Raw genomic sequence first — 21,768 nt, 5'->3', positions numbered from 1 at the left:
CGGGGCCCATGCCCACCTCTTTCAACTCTTTGATGGGGCCCATGCCACCTCTTTGAACTCTTTGATGGGGCCCATGCACACCTCTTTGAACTCTTTGATGGGGCCCATGCCCACCTCTTTGAACTCTTTGTTGGGTCCCATGCCCACCTCTTTCAACTCTTTGATGGGGCCCATGCCCACCTCTTTCAACTCTTTGATGGGGCCCATGCCCAACTCTTTCAACTCTTTGATGGGGCCCATGCCCACCTCTTTGACCTCTCTGCCGGCCCCTTGTCCACAAGCTCTTTGAGTTCTTCCTCTCCCTTGCTGTCTATCCTGCTCCATGTTGAAAGAAATGTCAAGTTTCCACACATCCCCTTTTATATGACGACCAATTGTGGTTATCACTATATGAAATTAGACATTTTTTATTTTATTTGAACCTTTATTTAACTAGGCAAGTCTGTTAAGAACAAATTCTTATTTACAATGACGGCCAAAACCTGGGCCAATTGTGGGCTGCCCTGTGGGACTCCCAATCACGTCCGGTTGTATTACAGCCTGGTAGTCATAACAAGTAGTCATTATTAACGGTTATCAAGTATTATACATGTCATTTAGATTTTTATACTTTACAAACAAACATTTTATTTCTGTAGTTCTCAAAATCCATACACAGTAGACAAACCAGTTTAAATATATAGGTTCACCAGGTTAAACAATGATTAGGTTTAGTGAAAAAAGTGATTTGTGTGTGATGTCAATTGCAAATATGCTTAAAGTTTTGGAAAAACAGTCTTTGATGATCTGTTTTGAGTTCAGTACTAAGTATTGTGAACATTTGACCACATACCGATGAAAATAGTACCAAAGCAATAAAACAAACTGTAATATGACTTTTGTTTTGTTTTTAATTTAATTGATTATTTTGCAAAGTACCGTTATTTGTACTTTTATTCTTTATACTGTATACTGTATCAGCGTACCTTTTATAGAAGGTGTTTGGAGGGCCATACATGAATACGATGGTGTAAGAATATGTTGAAAATAAATAGACAACACAGAGACAGAGGACGAGAGGCTCAGCGTACCTGTATCTTCTACACAAGGTGTTTGGAGGGCCATACATGAATACGATGGCCAGGCCTGCCCTACAGTATTCCATGCATGTCTGCATGTTAGGCAAGAGAGGATATGTTGATACTATTCTAACTTGAGTGGGTTATCTGAGAATCATATGTTCACATTAACAACCTCATCCTAATCTCTCCCTGGTAGTATTTCAAATAGCTGCAATTACCAGCTAATCTACTCTAAGAAATGATGTTTCCTTTAGTGGTCATATAACATTCTTCAATTAGCAACTTTTAGGTAGGAGTCTTCTTGATTCATCCTAAACTTGATTTAACAAATTAGTGCTTTCTAGAAATACTTCATGTAGACAGTCTCAGAGCCAGAAAACATTAAATAGCTGGGGAGGAGAGTGCAGAGCTTGGTTGTAATATGACAAACAAGGCAGAACATTTGGTTTGGCGTCATATGAATTAATCAGTCAAAATGGCAGACATGTTGAGCAAACAGTAATTTGAGTCTCTGCTGAGACGCTGATGGGGCAACTGATTTAATTAGAGGGCCCTTAAGACTCAACCAACAGGTCTTCTAGGCTGGGAGGGCCGCGGAGGGGACAACAATATGCAGCTGGCTACCAGGGGAACCTAATGCAGACTGACAGGCGAGGAGCACCATACTGTATGTTCCAGGACACTCGCTGCATATCACTTATTATTTGATTGTTGATAGCAGCAGGAGCTGCATATGCTTTACCATTTTAAATGAAATAATATTGGGCTTAATTATGAATTCATTACTGTTTCATATCATGAAATTATAAATAAAACACATAATGATGTATTGGTGGATAAAGACTGCCCAGTGGGTACACCAACTCAATTTAATGTGGAAATGTGAGTAATATTTGGTAGAGCAGTTGATCAAAACCTTTAACTACCCACTCAAAAAGACAGTCAGAAGTTTGTTGAATTCCCAATGCAACTATGTATGCTTTCAACCATCTACTATAAAAGCACAACCAAAGTGGAAAAACAATGTCTGATTTTTGGTTTAGCTGTTATCTAAATGTGTTATCACTGCTTTCAACTATTTAATACCACAACAAAGTTCAAATGGGAACACAATGTCAGATATGTTGTATATATAGAACCACTTAATGTATTATCACTGTGCTTCATATAATAGCACAACCAAATGACCTGGATTGCGGTTGGGATGTCATTAAGTACATAGTGCAAGTGATCAATGCCGTTCGAGATTCTGCACAGATTATTATAAGAAATTGTGAAGATTTTTGTGAAGCTCTCCACCGACCTGTGATATTTGCATGCTATCTTGAACATGCACTCTTTCTATGATGACATTAGAATACGTGTATAGTCACTGTAGGGTAACCTGTGGCCATGGATGTGTTACCCATTTTAAGGTTGAATAAATACTGTGACATTAGTTTGTAAGGTAGTCTTAAATTTAGGCTATTTACTGTATTACAAAAGTAGTATTGAATTGTGTTTGGTTGTCAAGGCAACCAAATATAAACATTTAAAGGATATCTAATGCTTGCATAGTTTCATCTGAGCCACTGGCTTAATCCTATTCTTTAACTTTAATGTTGGTTTAGTTGGAGACTTGAATCCAACATATAATTTGTTAATAGGCTATTTACTGTATTGCAAAAGTGATATTAAACTGTGTTTGGTTGTCAACGCAACCAAATATAAAAATTTGAAGGAGATATATATTTTGTGCCCTTGACTTTAATTCCAGTTTGTCTTCAAAGTAATAATTCATTTTTTAAACATTTATTTAACTATGCAATTTAGTTAAGAACAAATTCTTATTTTAAATGGTGGCCTAGAAACAGGGAGTTAACAGTCTTGTTCAGGGGCAGAATGACAGATGTTTACTTTGTCAGCTCTGGGATTCAATCTTGCAACCTTTCACTGCCGAGTCCAACAATCTAACCACTAGGCTGAAGGTGCTGCAGCAAAACTTAACAAGTCACATAATAAGTTGCATGGACTCACTCTGTGTGCAGTAATAGTGTTTAACATGATTTTTGAATGACTACCTCATCTCTGTACCCCACACATACAATTAATTATCTGTACGTTTCTTCAGTCAAGCAGTGAATTTCAAACACTGATTCAACCACAAAGACCAGGAAGGTATTTTTCCAATACCTCACAAAGGAGGGTAGATGGGTAAACAAAAACTAAACAAAAAAAAAACTAAACAAAAAACAGACATCGAATATCCCCCAGAGCAAGGTAAAGTTATTAATTACACTTTGTGTGGTGTATCAATACATCCAGTCACTACAAAGATGCAGGCATCGTTCCTAACTTAGTTTCCGGAGAGGAAGGAAACCGTTCAGGGATTTCACAGTTACAGAGTTTAACAGTTACAGAGTTTAATGGCTGTGATAGGAGAAAACTGAGGAAGAATCAACAACATTGTAGTTATGCCACAATACTAGACTTGGCACTCCGGTACCGCTTGACGTGCGGTAGCAGAGAGAACAATCTATGACTGATATTGTACAATCCAGGCATGCAAAGCTCTTAGAGACTTACTCAGAAAGACCCACAGCTGTAATCGCTGCCAAAGGTGATTCCAACATGTATTGACTCAGGGATGTGAATACTTATGTAAATGAGATATTTCTGTACTTCATTGTCAACAAATGTACAAACATTTATAAAACATGTTTTCACTTTGTCATTATAGGTTATTGTATGTAGATGGGTGAGATTTTTATTTGATTTGATCCATTTTGAATTCAGGCTGTGACACATACGTCAAGGTGTGGGAATACTTTCTGAAGGCAATGTGTCTGTGTATTGTCCATTACTTCATTTCTGTTTAGTCTCATTGATTATTTCCACAGGTCATGTCCACTTTCTTAGCATTTTGACATAGATTACGATCATTATTTCCCAGTTTGTATAAGAAAACAATCATGTAATGCAGCTTTGGATAGAGAACTTGATCTGGTGCAACATTTCCCTTTTACTGATGTGGGTAATATTTATTATCAGATTCTACAATATCTGCATACTACGATTTTCTGAAAATGTATTAAAATTGCATTCACTAGCTGTGAGGATGTCAAGCATCCATCAGAAGATAATATTACCATGGCCTGATGCACCATTTCTCTTGTGCACCTTAAAAGACTCTTAAGCCCTGTTACCATGGCAGCCACACAGCTTTCTCAATGCAGCACTGCTTGTGTAACAGAAGTTGGAGTAGGCATGTAACAGTCTTAATTAGATCATTACAATAGCATACAACCTGGCTGCTGCTAAACACTGGGCGAGGAGGCCTATTTACATAAGTTAAGTCCACCAGTTGATTGACACATTTTCATTTTATTTTTGAATATACTACATGGGGTGGCAGTATAGCCTAGTGGTTAGAGCATTGGACTAGTAACCGAAAGGTTGCAAGTTCAAATCCCCGAGCTGACAGGCAGTTAACCCACTGTTCCTAGGCTGTCATTGAAAATAAGAATTTGTTCTTAACTGACTTGCCTAGTAAAATAAAGGTAAAAAAAAAATGTTGGAGGTAGTTATGTGCCATTTGTAGGTTATCATTTATGTTGTGGGTTAGGGGGAGAAGGCGGTATTCATCTTTGGGAGGGGGGGGGATTCTCTGGTGCTGCCCTTCTCATTCAAAAGAGGAGGCTCTCCTCCCATGCTAAGTTCTCAGAGTCCAATATTCAGTTAATATGGAGGTCGTGACAGCGGGTGCACAGGGCCTGGTAGGACATAATGGCTATGGGATTGTAAATATTAGTTTTAGAGAGACACAAATGGGGGGCATGCGGAGGTAAATTTCCATTGAATATGTGGCGGCATCACTGGAGGCCCTAGTGCAGCGGAATAGATTTTCCATTTTCTAGTGTGTCACATTAGATTTTCAGAGGTGCTTGGTGGCAGGTACATGTCATTAGTAACACTTTAGCGCGGTAATGAACCTTTTTATTTATCCGGTGCTTCTCTCATGAATGAATAAGGAACCGCTCTCCAGCTGTGCCCAGTCGGGAGCAGTGAGGAGCAGACAGGGGGAGGCAGAGAGAACCACAAGTGCCGGGAAACCAGAGGAGAGGAGAGGACAGACAGGGGGAGGCAGAGAGACAGCCAGGGCCGGGAAACCAGAGGGGAGGAAAGGACAGACAGGGGGAGGCAGAGAGACAGCCAGGGCCTGGAAACCAGAGGGGAGGAGAGGACAGACAGGGGAGGCAGAGAGACAGCCAGGCCGGGAAACCAGAGGAGAGGACAGACAGGGGGAGGCAGAGAGACAGCCAGGGCCGGGAAACCAGAGGAGAGGAGAGGAGAGGACAGACAGGGGGAGGCAGAGAGACAGCCAGGGCCTGGAAACCAGAGGAGAGGAGAGGACAGACAGGGGGAGGCAGAGAGACAGCCAGGGCCAGGAAACCAGAGGAGAGGAGAGGACAGACAGGGGGAGGCAGAGAGACAGCCAGGGACTGGAAACCAGAGGAGAGGAAAGGACAGACAGGGGGAGGCAGAGAGACAGCCAGGGCCTGGAAACCAGAGGAGAGGAGAGGACAGACAGGGGGAGGCAGAGAGACAGCCAGGGCCTGGAAACCAGAGGAGAGGAGAGGACAGACAGGGGGAGGCAGAGAGACAGCCAGGGCCTGGAAACCAGAGGAGAGGAGAGGACAGAGAGGGGGAGGCAGAGAGACAGCCAGGGCCTGGAAACCAGAGGAGAGGAGAGGACAGACAGACAGCCAGGGCTTGGAAACCAGAGGAGATGAGAGGACAGACAGGGGGAGGCAGAGAGACAGCCAGGGCCTGGAAACCAGATGAGAGGAGAGGACAGACAGGGGGAGGCAGAGAGACAGCCAGGGCCTGGAAACCAGAGGAGAGGAGAGGACAGACAGGGGGAGGCAGAGAGACAGCCAGGGCCTGGAAACCAGAGGAGAGAAGAGGACAGACAGGGGGAGGCAGAGAGACAGCCAGGGCCTGGAAACCAGAGGAGAGGAGAGGACAGACAGGGGAGGCAGAGAGACAGCCAGGGTCTGGAAACCAGAGGAGAGGAGAGGACAGACAGACAGCCAGGGCCTGGAAACCAGAGGAGATGAGAGGACAGACAGGAGGAGGCAGAGTGACAGCCAGGGCCTGGAAACCAGACGAGAGGAGAGGACAGACAGGGGGAGGCAGAGAGACAGCCAGGGCCTGGAAACCAGAGGAGAGGAGAGGACAGACAGGGGGAGGCAGAGAGACAGCCAGGGCCGGGAAACCAGAGTAGAGGAGAGGACAGACAGGGGGAGACAGAGAGACAGCCATGGCAGGGAAACCAGAGGAGATGAGATGACAGACAGGGGGAGGCAGAGAGACAGCCAGGGCAGGGAAACCAGAGGAGAGGAGAGGACAGACAGGGGAGGCAGAGAGACAGCCAGGGCAGGGAAACCAGAGGAGAGGAGAGGACAGACAGGGGGAGGCAGAGAGACAACCAGGGCAGGGAAACCAGAGGAGAGGAGAGGACAGACAGGGGGAGGCAGACAGACAGCCAGGGCAGGGAAACCAGAGGAGAGGAGAGGACAGACAGGGGGGCAGAGGGCTCTTGGGACTGGTGAGGTGGGTTGAACAGTCATTACACACACACACACACACTCTCTCCTCACCTCTGTTCCCTGGGGTGCTGATCTGACACTCTATTTGCACACTTTCCCCCCTCCTTCATGAACCTGACAGCCACTTAGCAATACATTACTCAGAGGAGCTCAAACCCAGAGGCTGGGTAACCAAACTGTCATCATTGTCTCTGTGTTCATTCACAAAACTGACACATAAAGCACATTTCACACTCGAAACAGATAACAGAAATGTTTAATAATTATAACATACAAATTCTTACATTTTGATTTAATGTTTTTACATTTCCTATGATTGTTTATATTACAGACAGAAAAATACAAAAAAAATATGTCCAGGAGCTGTGACATTGAGAAGTGATACAGCTACACCTTCTCTGATACGGTGGGTCTTTTAAAGCAACGCGTCAGTCTAACTCTCAATTAGACTCTGGCTGTGGTAAGTGGAGCTTGTAGCTTTCCACATTTGGGGTCAGTTTGTCAGTAGCAGTGATTGTAAGTCAGTTCCTTGTCCCTCTAGTGTTTTTTGCGGGATCAGAGGGCAGTTGGGTTCCAGTTTCTCAGGTGTGTGCTCTTGTACCACTCTCTCTCTATATACCCTGTCCTGCCCAGTTGAGCTTGGTAAAGAGGTCAGAGTGGCATCCACTGGGGTGGTCAGGGTTCCATGTCACCCCTAGCATCCTCACTGTTCATTTCCCTTCCATCTTGAGTGTGAAATTGCTGCCAGTGCGACGCTGACCCCAGTATTAAGAGGTCAACTATTTCAATCTGATGTGTGCCTTTCTGGCTGAGGGAGTCTAAGATATTGAGGGGAAAATGAGAGAAGGATGGAGAAAGAGGTGATCACTGTCTGAGCCTTGACTGGCCAGGGAGGGGAAGGACAGAATTTATTTTCAAGTGAACTTCTCTAGGGCTGGGGTCTTCCACCCTATCCTACAAATAGGGAACAATAGCATTGATTGACCACAATGGAGCTATCACTTATTTCCACATCCAAGTAAGTTTGAGAACAAATTATAATTTACAACAACAACCTGGGAAATAGTTACAGGGGAGAGGAAGGGGGATGAATGAGCCAATTAGAAGCTGGGGATGATTAGGTGGTCATGATGATCAAATCAAATCAAATCAAATTTATTTATATAGCCCTTCGTACATCAGCTGATATCTCAAAGTGCTGTACAGAAACCCAGCCTAAAACCCCAAACAGCAAGCAATGCAGGTGTAGAAGCACGGTGGCTAGGAAAAACTCCCTAGAAAAGCCAAAACCTAGGAAGAAACCTAGAGAGGAACCAGGCTATGTGGGGTGGCCAGTCCTCTTCTGGCTGTGCCGGGTAGAGATTATAACAGAACATGGCCAAGATGTTCAAATGTTCATAAATGACCAGCATGGTCGAATAATAATAAGGCAGAACAGTTGAAACTGGAGCAGCAGCACGGCCAGGTGGACTGGGGACAGCAAGGAGTCATCATGTCAAGTAGTCCTGGGGCATGGTCCTAGGGCTCAGGTCAGTTGAAACTGGAGCAGCAGCACGGCCAGGTGGACTGGGGACAGCAAGGAGTCATCATGTCAGGTAGTCCTGGGGCATGGTCCTAGGGCTCAGGTCCTCCGAGAGAGAGAAGGAGAGAATTAGAGAACGCACACTTAGATTCACACAGGACACCGAATTGGACAGGAGAAGTACTCCAGATATAACAAACTGACCCCAGCCCCCGACACATAAACTACTGCAGCATAAATACTGGAGGCTGAGACAGGAGGGGTCAGGAGACACTGTGGCCCCACCCGAGGACACCCCCGGACAGGGCCAAACAGGAAGGATATAACCCCACCCACTTTGCCAAAGCACAGCCCCCACACCACTGGAGGGATATCTTCAACCACCAACTTACCATCCTGAGACAAAGCTGAGTATAGCCCGCAAAGATCTCCGCCACGGCACAACCCATAATGAAAAGCTCTCACTACCATCAAAATAATAACACCAGTCTGCAACATAATGAAACCCTAGCTCTCACTACCATCAAAATAATAACACTCAGGGGGGGCGCCAACCCAGACAGGATGACCACATCAGTGAATCAACCCACTCAGGTGACGCACCCCCTCCAGGGATGCTCAGATCAGATTGGGAATTTAGCCAGAACACAAGGATTAACACCACTACCCTTACAATAAGTGCAATGGGATCTTTAGTGATCACAGAGAGTCAGGTCACCCATTTAACATCCAATCTGAAAGACGGCACCCTATACAGGGCAATTTCCCCAATCACTGCACTGGGGCACTGGGATATTTTTTTTATACCAGAGGAAAGAGTGCTTCCTACTGGCCCTCCAACACCACTTCCAACAGCATCTGGTCTCCCATCCAGGACCAACCCTAATTAGCTTCTGAGGCAATCCAGTAGTGGGATGCAGGGCGGTATGCTGCTGGCTGAAAGATGTACCACAACGGTCTGCAACATAATGAAACCCTAGCTCTCACTACCATCAAAATAATAACACTCAGTCTGCAACATAATGAAACCCTAGCTCTCACTACCATCAAAATAATAACACCCAGTCTGCAACATAATGAAACCCTAGCTCTCACTACTATCAAAATAATAACACTCAGTCTGCAACATAATGAAACCCTAGCTCTCACTACCATCAAAATAATAACACTCAGTCTGCAACATAATGAAACCCTAGCTCTCACTACCATCAAAATAATAACACTCAGTCTGCAACATAATGAAACCCTAGCTCTCACTACCATCAAAATAATAACACTCAGTCTGCAACATAATGAAACCCTAGCTCTCACTACCATCAAAATAATAACACTCAGTCTCTGCAACATAATGAAACCCTAGCTCTCACCATCAAAATAATAACACTCAGTCTGCAACATAATGAAACACTAGCTCTCACTACCATCAAAATAATAACACTCAGTCTGCAACATAATGAAACCCTAGCTCTCACTACCATCAAAATAATAACACTCAGTCTGCAACATAATGAAACCCTAGCTCTCACTACCATCAAAATAATAACACTCAGTCTGCAACATAATGAAATCAAAATAATAACCTCAGTCTGCAACATAATGAAACCCTAGCTCTACCATCAAAATAATAACACTCAGTCTGCAACATAATGAAACCCTAGCTCTCACTACCATCAAAATAATAACACTCAGTCTGCAACATAATGAAACCCTAGCTCTCACTACCATCAAAATAATAACACTCAGTCTGCAACATAATGAAACCCTAGCTCTCACTACCATCAAAATAATAACACTCAGTCTGCAACATAATGAAACCCTAGCTCTCACTACCATCAAAATAATAACACTCAGTCTGCAACATAATGAAACCCTAGCTCTCACTACCATCAAAATAATAACACTCAGTCTGCAACATAATGAAACCCTAGCTCTCACTACCATCAAAATAATAACACTCAGTCTGCAACATAATGAAACCCTAGCTCTCACTACCATCAAAATAATAACACTCAGTCTGCAACATAATGAAACCCTAGCTCTCACTACCATCAAAATAATAACACTCAGTCTGCAACATAATGAAACCCTAGCTCTCACTACCATCAAAATAATAACACTCAGTCTGCAACATAATGAAACCCTAGCTCTCACTACCATCAAAATAATAATAACACTCAGTCTGCAACATAATGAAACCCTAGCTCTCACTACCATCAAAATAATAACACTCAGTCTGCAACATAATGAAACCCTAGCTCTCACTACCATCAAAATAATAACACTCAGTCTGCAACATAATGAAACCCTAGCTCTCACTACCATCAAAATAATAACACTCAGTCTGCAACATAATGAAACCCTAGCTCTCACTACCATCAAAATAATAACACTCAGTCTGCAACATAATGAAACCCTAGCTCTCACTACCATCAAAATAATAACACTCAGTCTGCAACATAATGAAACCTAGCTCTCACTACCATCAAAATAATAACACTCAGTCTGCAACATAATGAAACCCTAGCTCTCACTACCATCAAAATAATAACACTCAGTCTGCAACATAATGAAACCCTAGCTCTCACTACCATCAAAATAATAACACTCAGTCTGCAACATAATGAAACCCTAGCTCTCACTACCATCAAAATAATAACACTCAGTCTGCAGTCTGCAACATAATGAAACCCTAGCTCTCACTACCATCAAAATAATAACACTCAGTCTGCAACATAATGAAACCCTAGCTCTCACTACCATCAAAATAATAACACTCAGTCTGCAACATAATGAAACCCTAGCTCTCACTACTATCAAAATAATAACACTCAGTCTGCAACATAATGAAACCCTAGCTCTCACTACCATCAAAATAATAACACTCAGTCTGCAACATAATGAAACCCTAGCTCTCACTACCATCAAAATAATAACACTCAGTCTGCAACATAATGAAACCCTAGCTCTCACTACCATCAAAATAATAACACTCAGTCTGCAACATAATGAAACCTAGCTCTCACTACCATCAAAATAATAACACTCAGTCTGCAACATAATGAAACCCTAGCTCTCACTACCATCAAAATAATAACACTCAGTCTGCAACATAATGAAAGTCTGCAACATAAGCTCTCACTACCATCAAAATAATAACACTCAGTCTGCAACATAATGAAACCCTAGCTCTCACTACCATCAAAATAATAACACTCAGTCTGCAACATAATCACTACCATCAAAATAATAACACTCAGTCTGCAACATAATGAAACCCTAGCTCTCACTACCATCAAAATAATAACACTCAGTCTGCAACATAATGAAACCCTAGCTCTCACTACCATCAAAATAATAACACTCAGTCTGCAACATAATGAAAGTCTGCCATAAGCTAGCTCACTACCATCAAAATAATAACACTCAGTCTGCAACATAATGAAATCAAAATAATAACACTAGTCTGCAACATAATCTACTACCATCAAAATAATAACACTCAGTCTGCAACATAATGAAACCCTAGCTCTCACTACCATCAAAATAATAACACTCAGTCTGCAACATAATGAAACCCTAGCTCTCACTACCATCAAAATAATAACACTCAGTCTGCAACATAATGAAACCCTAGCTCTCACTACCATCAAAATAATAACACTCAGTCTGCAACATAATGAAACCCTAGCTCTCACTACCATCAAAATAATAACACTCAGTCTGCAACATAATGAAACCCTAGCTCTCACTACCATCAAAATAATAACACTCAGTCTGCAACATAATGAAACCTAGCTCTCACTACCATCAAAATAATAACACTCAGTCTGCAACATAATAATAATGAAACCCTAGCTCTCACTACCATCAAAATAATAACACTCAGTCTGCAACATAATGAAACCCTAGCTCTCACTACCATCAAAATAATAACACTCAGTCTGCAACATAATGAAACCCTAGCTCTCACTACCATCAAAATAATAACACTCAGTCTGCAACATAATGAAACCCTAGCTCTCACTACCATCAAAATAATAACACTCAGTCTGCAACATAATGAAACCCTAGCTCTCACTACCATCAAAATAATAACACTCAGTCTGCAACATAATGAAACCCTAGCTCTCACTACCATCAAAATAATAACACTCAGTCTGCAACATAATGAAACCCTAGCTCTCACTACCATCAAAATAATAACACTCAGTCTGCAACATAATGAAATAGCTCTCACTACCATCAAAATAATAAAAGTCTGCAACATAATGAAACCCTAGCTCTCACTACCATCAAAATAATAACACTCAGTCTGCAACATAATGAAACCCTAGCTCTCACTACCATCAAAATAATAACACTCAGTCTGCAACATAATGAAACCCTAGCTCTCACTACCATCAAAATAATAACACCAGTCTGCAACAAATGAAAAGCTCTCAACCATCAAAATAATAACACTCAGTCTGCAACATAATGAAACCCTAGCTCTCACTACCATCAAAATAATAACACTCAGTCTGCAACATAATGCAACATCAAAATAATAAAAGTCTGCAACATAAGAAACCCTAGCTCTCACTACCATCAAAATAATAACACTCAGTCTGCAACATAATGAAACCCTAGCTCTCACTACCATCAAAATAATAACACTCAGTCTGCAACATAATGAAACCCTAGCTCTCACTACTATCAAAATAATAACACTCAGTCTGCAACATAATGAAACACTAGCTCTCACTACCATCAAAATAATAACACTCAGTCTGCAACATAATGAAACCCTAGCTCTCACTACCATCAAAATAATAACACTCAGTCTGCAACATAATGAAACCCTAGCTCTCACTACTATCAAAATAATAACACTCAGTCTGCAACATAATGAAACCCTAGCTCTCAATACTATCAAAATAATAACACTCAGTCTGCAACATAAAATGCCCAGTTGTATAAGGATTCTTTTTACAAATAAAATCATAAACTTTGTTTCTCAACTTCTTAATCTATTCTCAATTGAACGCTCAATCTTTGTATGAATCCTCTAAGAAAGCACTTATATGATACAAACATCATAACAGTCTAAGGTCTTGCCTCATATTTCCCATGGGCTAGACTTTCATCCCCCTCTCTCTCTATCTCTCTCTCTTTCTTTCTATTTTCCTCCCCAGACCACTTCCAGCACCACTGCCCAAATAATGTTCTTGCTCCATGCGAAACCCTCCTCTCTCAAGAATCTCTTGGGTTCAGAATCTACCGAAACTTTGGATCTCAAACACAAAACATATTTTATTCAAAGGGTGTCTGTAATCACAAATAAACAGCATTTGTGGCAATGAGCGCAGAGCAGAGCTGGAGGAAAGAGAGAGAGAGAGAGAGAGAGGAGCCTATCTCACGCAGGAGCAGATAGCTAGTAGATATGATTCCCTTGATAAGGAACCGTAATTTGGCTTTTAGAGATAGCTCCGGGGGCCGCTGTGCAGAGCCACACCACTGACTTACTGTGTACCCATGTGTGTATGTTTTTATCTCTGGGGTTGAAGAGCTTTTCATCTCTGATGATTTTCTCTCTTTTTTATGTATTTCCCCCAGAAGGTGAGATCACAAACCCACAGAAGGCAGAGTTGCATGTTTTAAAGCGATGGACAAAATACAAATATTTGAAAATGTATTTCATGGTAATTATGTCAAGTTTCATGGCCCTGGCACAGTACTGAGGCACAGCCTGGATGCCTTAATTTGTATAGAAATTGTAATCATTTGTTCATTTCAAGGTGAAAATTGCATTTTTTAATTTAAATTGTATCCTGCGTGATAGGCTATTATCTAGAAAAATTGTCTCTGTCTATGGCGGTCTATGCCCAGGCGTCACGCCTGTTAGGAGCCCACTTCTCCTGAGAAAGGACTTATGTATATATCTCCTGACTGAATGAACCGAGTTTGTTCTTTACTTAGGGGCCGCCACTGTCTGCACTCATTTCCATTTTTGTTATTAATATTAATTAGTCTGAGAGCACAGCACAGATTTGAAATGTAAATCAAGCTGGGCTTCACAGTGATTTTATCTTACTCTCTTAGATTTACAACTTCACTTGGCCTTTTTTTTCTCCCTCATCTCCCTTTCAAACTCCTTCAGGGGGAGGTGTGTGTGTGTGTGTGTGTGTGTGTGTGTGTGTGTGTGTGTGTGTGTGTGTGTGTGTGTGTGTGTGTGTGTGTGTGTGTGTGTGTGTGTGTGTGTGTGTGTGTGTGTGTGTGTGTGTGTGTGTGTGTGTGTGTGTGTGTGTGTGTGTGTGTGTGTGTGTGTGTGTGTGTGTGTGTGTGTAGGCGGGGGGATCCTAGAGGTGTCGAGCTGAAATCTGCGGCTCAGGTACACAGCCTATGCTGGAATAATTACAGGATTTGGGGGATTATTATACTGTAAGTGCTTTCATGGCGACAGCTGGGAGCTTTTTTAGTCCACATGACACATAAGCTCAAAGAATAAAACCCTGTCTTCCTAAAGCCTATCTTAATCATTCCTCAGCATGTACATACACACTGCTTTGAACCCCTGTAGAGAATACTATTAGAAAACTATTAGCATATTCCAGATTCATCACTTATCATTGTGGAGTTTTGAAATGCCCCCCAATGTCTTCTTACTATATATTTAGATGATGTTTTGATGATTCTTTTGGTCCCATAAACTTTTAGAGTTATTACAGGCAGAAGGTTTCCTCATGAGGGAGAACTCTCACTGGTTGTTTCCTTCCTACCTTTCCTCCTCATTCTCCACGCCTCTCAATCGCCCGCTCTTCAATTGCAGGTTTTACATTACAGCATGGCCAAGGTCCTCAATTAGATCTGAATCACAGCCTTTATGACTCACTCTGGAAGTGTGTGGCTGGCTGGTTGGCTATACTGTAGCACTGACTTCTCCATCTGTCCATCCCTGCCTCCTGAGTGATAGGGCCCCTTGGTTTTCTCTCTCCACTCTGAGGCTCAGGAGTTTCATTTCCATCCCTGTGATCTAAACAAACCCATTACCTCCAGCAGCCACGTAGCTCTGCACCAGGCAGGACACAAGCCCTGGGCCCAGGACTGACTCGCAGAATGACTGACACAGCCCAGAGCTAAGCCACCGTGGCACACCGCACAGCCACCTTCAATGGCCCTACGTCCGTATAGGAGAACTATATAGACAGGCCCTCTGCACTTTATCTAAACCATTCCAGAGAGGCGAGGGGAATCGGCTCTTGTGGGCTCTGTTTATCCCCTGCTCCTGTAGTCAATCAATTAGGGGATCAAAGGAGGAGAAGAGTGAAGTGTCACAAAGCTGCACCCATACACCGCTGGCTGGGGCTGCCACCCCGGCCCTCGTCCCTGTCTGAGTGACAGCAGCCCAGAGGAAAACAACAGTCCCAGGCTGGGGCTTCAGGACCACGTCAGACCAGAGAGGACAACTAGAACACATGCATGGGTTTCATCTGGACACCCACATACACTTTAGAAGGATGGGGTTTACCATGACACACTGGGGAACGATCCTGATAACAATGCACATTGGATCAATGTCAGGACAAAGCCGCAGAGGTCCGTTGGCATATATGACAGTTAGGGCTGGTGTCAGTTCTTTTAAAAAATCAACACAGGAATACAGTTTTGTAGTGAATTGCAATGGGAAAAAGCAATTACAGAACAGTCTCAACAGCCAATTATTGCAGAATGTCCAAGGATATGCAGTAACAACAACCACCAGTATTTCAGTTCTCAAATCATAGCACCATTTTCTCACACAACTCCTTTCAGTCCAATTACATTAGATGATTTTAGATTTTAACAAATTCTATCAAATAAATTAAAACATCATTTCCAATTCCTCTACCAATTCCTTCAATTCTCTCACTTCAGAATCAAACTCTTTTTCTGAAATAGATTTTGAAATGGACAATATTTGGTCCCAATGACATACCTTATTTACTGTGCAACAATCTCCAAGCTGAGACACTGTTAGCTTTTGAAATAATATTTTGCTGTTGTGTAACATTTACTTTTTATTGTTTGATGACAACCAAGATATGAAGGATAAGTATGTGTTTGAATTGTAAATAAATCAAATATACAGGATTCCTGCTCATTATAAATACCTCGTCATTAATTTCATTGTTTGCATAAATGACAGTATGATGTATTATAAAAAAGTAGGCAATTGTATGCTGTATTTTTAAAAAACTAAAACACTTTGTTAATGTATGATCAGTAGGATCATTTAAGTACACTGCAACTGCTTTACCCTTGTTAATGCCTTTGGAAAAAGGTATAGTGGACAGTTCATTTTCAATCAATATAATAAACGTGTTGAGTAAGAGAGTTTGTTGTAGTATCAGCACTGCCAGTTACAGACCACATATCACCCCGGGAGACAAAGGTTCAATCACAGAGTTCATCACTTTACTCACTACAGTATGTCCCTCTCATTGCCCCTGTCATTCATTTCCCATCTGTCTCCATCAATAAAACGATATAATACATGACAGTAATGGACTGCTGTGATTTAAAATGAATGTGTTTCATTGTGGCCATACATAAAGCGTTATCCCCATGCCATTTAACAGTGGGAATGGTAAGAGGAGCTTTGCTACTGTAATATACAGCACAGATGACAGTCCCAATGCCACACTGGACAGATTCCTCAATGCTCTTAGCATACCACTGAGATTTGCTGTGACTGTATGCAAACATTAACAAACACCATTCCAGAGCACATGAGCCCGAGCCAGACAGGCAGGCAGGCAGGCAGGCAGGCAGGCAGACAGACAGACAGACAGACAGACAGACAGACAGACAGACAGACAGACAGACAGACAGACAGACAGACAGACAGACAGACAGACAGACAGACAGACAGACAGACAGACAGAGAGGAGATCATAGCTCGACAATGTACAGAATTAATGACTTCCTACAGCTGTGCTCTGCAACAGTCCTGTGCAGCTCCCCCAGGGTGTACCTCTTTCTGGGACTGCTCAGCTCTCTCTTGCTCTCTCTCTCAGACAATGCTCACTGTGATGGAAACAGACATGTTCCCTGAAGCTCATAGAATGTAATACACATGTGCAGGTGTCCATGTATGCACACGTGTGTACTACACTACACAGAGCAAGTGGGGATTGTAGGGAAAAGAGAGGTGAAAAGTTCAGATGAATCCCCATCAGGCTTAATACTCATGATACACATTTTTCTTACATAAAAAAAATGACCAATTTGGAGTCTATGTGACTTTATGTTGTATTATTGTATTTTGATACGAAACCTCAAAAAGGACAAAGCACAGCTCTGAATCTGTTTTAGAGCTTTAATTGATAACAGTTACGCCAGTGTTACAGTAAACACACCAACAGGCTGAAGGTAGTAAATACCAATACAAGTTCCCACTACTCTAATACTTCATACAGCAGAATAAATTATACCATGGTAATATCCACACATGCGGAACAGGAAGGGAAAAAAGAAAAACACAGATGCCATAAAGCAAGTAAAAAGGTTAGGGGTCAGAGAGAAGGTGGGGAGAGGAAGAGTCATAATGATTTAAATATCCAAATGTCGATTAACACAGGTGTTAGAAATGGATTTGATACACTAAAAGCATTTTAAAAAACATTGTTTTATATACACAATAATGTGGCATTTTTAAACAGATATTTTAGACCAGTCTGGGTTCAGTGCTTCAGAGTCATTACTTTCAGTGAGGTGTTCTCCACTGGAGCCTGGCTGTACACACACATAGCCAGAGAACACACTGGTCGGTCCACCATTCTATTCTAACCTCTTTCCCAGAAAGGAGAGGTCACCATCCTTCATGGCATCAAAGCTGTGCTGCTGAGCCCCTCGACAATGTTTCACACTGAGAGGTCAGAGGTCATATAGATATGTATGGTCCACGGTAAGGTCTGCACTCAGATCATGAGTCCATAAGATCAAGTGCTGGAATACACCTTCCAATGCTCCTGGCTGCACAGGTGTGGTATAATAGGTTCCATCTGGTCACCAGCAAAACACATTGGTCCGAGACTCTCTCTCTCTCTCTCTCTCTCTCTCTCTCTCTCTCTCTCTCTCTCTCTCTCTCTCTCTCTCTCTCTTTCTCTCTCTGTCTACTAACTTAAATCCACTCAGTTGAGTTTCAACCTCTTTTATACAATTATTAAATCGAGGGAATTTATTGGAATTTTTTCCTAATTTAATATACAGAATTCCTTACTTAGCTGGGCGCAAAACACTGCATTTTGTTGAAAGAAATCAATACAATATAACACAATCAAAAACAACAGAAGGAAACCAGTAAATAAAAAATACACTGACTTCCGCAGATCTCTTGCTTTAACTACCACTGAACATTGTTCTTGTTTTAGTATAAAACATACTTTTTATAATCAAACAATTCACAATCTACCCGTCTACTGTATCATGTCCATGTATATGCGACTAAGGACTAAATCCTGACTTGAAATATGCATACCTAACTCACTAGAACTTTTGCAAAACATTCACACACTGATGTCAATGGGAGTTATGCAAACATATCTCAAGTTAGAATTCAGCCCAAAATAGATTGTGTTAAATGTCAACTACGAGTGCTACACAGATGTTTCATATTTGCTATTCTAAAAAAAAAATGGTTTGTTTTAGTACATTTCTTTGAGTGTGTCGGTCAAAGCAGGAGTTGAATGTCCAGGGGACTAGGAGGAGGGAGTATCCAGTCAAAGCCAGAAAGGGGGCCAGCCAGGGCTGTTACCTGTGCCCTTTCACAATTGACTGGATTATTTGATTTGCCAAAGTGCATGTGACTGGCACAGCTTGTGTACTCTTAATCTCATCATGAGCAGAAAAGGAATGTGACTTGAGTTATTCAACCATCCTGGAGGAATGTTTCACAGGAATGCGGGCTTGGTCCACACCAAAGTGGTAAACAGCTGCATGTGCCTTTAGAAAATGTCTTCATTATCCTAAGAGAATATTAAAGGTGGCTGGTAATGAGAACGGTAATTATGATTTAGCTTTGACAGTATGTTTGTGTCATTTAATCTCCTTTACTCTCTTAAAGTCACATAGAGTTCTGTGGTAGATGGGGTTAGGGGGATAGGGGGTTCAGTCCTCATTGGCAAGGTCCATATTTCTAAACAGAAAAAATGAATTTCCCCAATCCTGTTTTTACAAACAATGCCCTCCTCCCCATGAAGTACAGCTAAGGATGGGATAGATGTTGGGAGGGGGGAAGCCATTGGCCGCCAAACCGCTGCCAATTCCCAGTAGAATCCGCCCAGCCAGACTTCCCACAGAGTGGCCAAGTTCTTTAGGAATGTCAAGTTGTATATGAGAGCGAGAAGGTCAAAACGCTTACTAAGATTAGAGCTCAGGGAACAGGCAGAGGAACAGCAGTCTGGGACACAATCAGGTATTGTATACTATGGTAAAAATACTATAGTATTCACTGTAGGGTTTTTGTGGACTTTACTGTAGCATCTACTGTAATATTTACTGAAGTATACTGTAGAAATGACAGATAACTATAGTACTGTAGTAAGAAAAAAAGTATATACTACATGAATAAATGTTGTGTTTTTGGGAAAAATACTGTATAGTTTAGAAGTGGAAGCTTTCTCCTTGTATGTAGGTAGGTACGTAGATCTGGGGTCTGAGCCGTAGTTCAGAGAGTCTGCTCCCTTCTATAACCTGTAGGGGACAAAACATATTTTCTATACTTGGCATGTAGGTTTCCATTTATGGGTGGCACAAATCACGATTTGTGTGTGTGTCTGGGGGGGGGGTTCTACAGTATACTACAACATTCAATAGTAAGTACTATACATGGTCGAGGGATACTACAGTGTGTAGTATAGTATTCTACAGTATACTACAATTTACTATAGAATTTGATAGTAAGCACTGTATTATTCTATAGTAAACTGTAGTATTTTCTCATGTGGGAGCATCTCTCTCTGACTGGGCCGCCACACGCATGAACGTACGCGCACATCCACACACACAGACACACTCTGCACCACACTGGACTGTATCACCTCAGTCATCTGATAGCATCACACTGTCAGAAAAAAGAGCCACGAAGAGAATAAAAAAAAATCACATGAATCATAAACATAACAGCAATAATAATATAAACAATATTGATATAAAACAAGAGGGATTATCATTTGAATGACATTGGCTTAGTGAACTACTATAAACAACAAGGTCAATGTACATTTGGAAATGGCTCTGAGTGTGGACTGGACTGCAGCCAGGGGCCTGTTTTCCATGCTGGCTGGAGCCAATGTCTCTGGGATGTCTGGACAGAGCCAATCAGGGGTGAGGATGGTACAGGGGAGGGGCAGAGCCAAGGTTTACACAGCCTGACTGCCTGACTGCCTGCTGGGTGAGGAGAGAGAGATTGTGTGCTGGTGCAGTGGATGGGCTGCAGGGTGGGGAGCAGCAGTAGCGTGGTGTATGTATTGTAGGGGGGTGTTGAGTTTAGACTGGGTGGAGTCAGGCAGAGGCTGGGTGTTTCAGTAGGCCTGTCCCGTCTCCACCTGCAGCAGTCCCAGGACAGCAGAGTGGTCTCCCAGCTTCATCCTCCTCTGGGTGGACAGACTCACATTCTTAGCCAGGTAGTCAACTGCAGCTGGAGAGAACAGACACACAAAGATTCACACATTTGCATGTGAGGGATACACACACACACACACACGCACACACACACACGCACACACACACACACACACACACACACACACACACACACACACACACACACACACACACACACACACACACACACACACACACACACACACACACACACACACACACACACACACACACACACACACTCACACTCACACTCACACACTCACACACAACACACGGCCAACCCTTATGTCCTTGTTGGTCACTGTTGTTCATTTCATCTCTCTGTCTGACTCTGTTCTAAATCAGTTCTGACAGAACCAGTGGAGTAAAATGAGAAATAATTTGAAAACAAAACAATCTCTTTCCCATGCCCTGTTTGAGGTTGGCATAGACTTGGCACGGGCATGTGCCACCTCATAGTGTCTCCATGCTGTCACTCAGCATGGTCCCAGAGTGTATTGTGTGTGCCAGTCTTCATTACACTTGGCATCTCTGATTTCATGCCCTCCACACTTCCCTTCCCCGATCATTTTCATCAGTAGACAGCAGCTCTCTCTTTTCTCCTCCATTCATTAGCCAGCCACTGTGCTCAATCACTGTCTTAATTAACCACAGATCAGATCACATCCACACGGCCATCAGTCTCTCTGCTCTGCAAGCTGGCTGCAGATAACACTACTGTCACACAAACTCACGCACACAGACACACACGCACACACACACACACACACCTAAACAAACATGCACAGGTATACACATGGGACCAAAGGAGGCTGGCTGGGGAAGTGTGCTACAGTTTACCCCTTATGAAGAGTTGTGACAGCATCAGTCAATAATTATGCTAATCTAATAGATCAGCCTGTTTCCTGCCCCGTGGTGTGTGTGTGTGTGTGTGTGTTTGTTTGTGTGTGTGTGTGTGACATAGAAA

The 21,768-nt window shown here is 42.4% G+C and overlaps 1 protein-coding gene across 4 annotated transcripts in view; it reads right to left on the bottom strand.

Moving 5' to 3' along the window:
• Positions 1–17,497: 17,497 nt before the first annotated feature.
• LOC135540060 (paired box protein Pax-7-like) overlaps positions 17,498–21,768 on the bottom strand; it is a 64,864-nt gene continuing 60,593 nt past the window's right edge. For all 4 annotated transcript variants that reach the window (XM_064966386.1, XM_064966387.1, XM_064966388.1 and 1 more), the window contains exon 9: positions 17,498–20,832. In XM_064966386.1, coding sequence (XP_064822458.1) covers positions 20,717–20,832 — 116 coding nt within the window. In that variant the 3' untranslated portion in view covers positions 17,498–20,716. The remainder of the gene's footprint in view (positions 20,833–21,768) is intronic.

The sequence above is a fragment of the Oncorhynchus masou genome, chromosome 5 (genome assembly GCF_036934945.1).
Source record: "Oncorhynchus masou masou isolate Uvic2021 chromosome 5, UVic_Omas_1.1, whole genome shotgun sequence".
Lineage (NCBI taxonomy): Eukaryota > Metazoa > Chordata > Actinopteri > Salmoniformes > Salmonidae > Oncorhynchus > Oncorhynchus masou.
The sequence above is the reverse complement of the archived record's forward strand: the minus strand, read 5'-3'. Positions and strand labels throughout refer to the sequence as shown.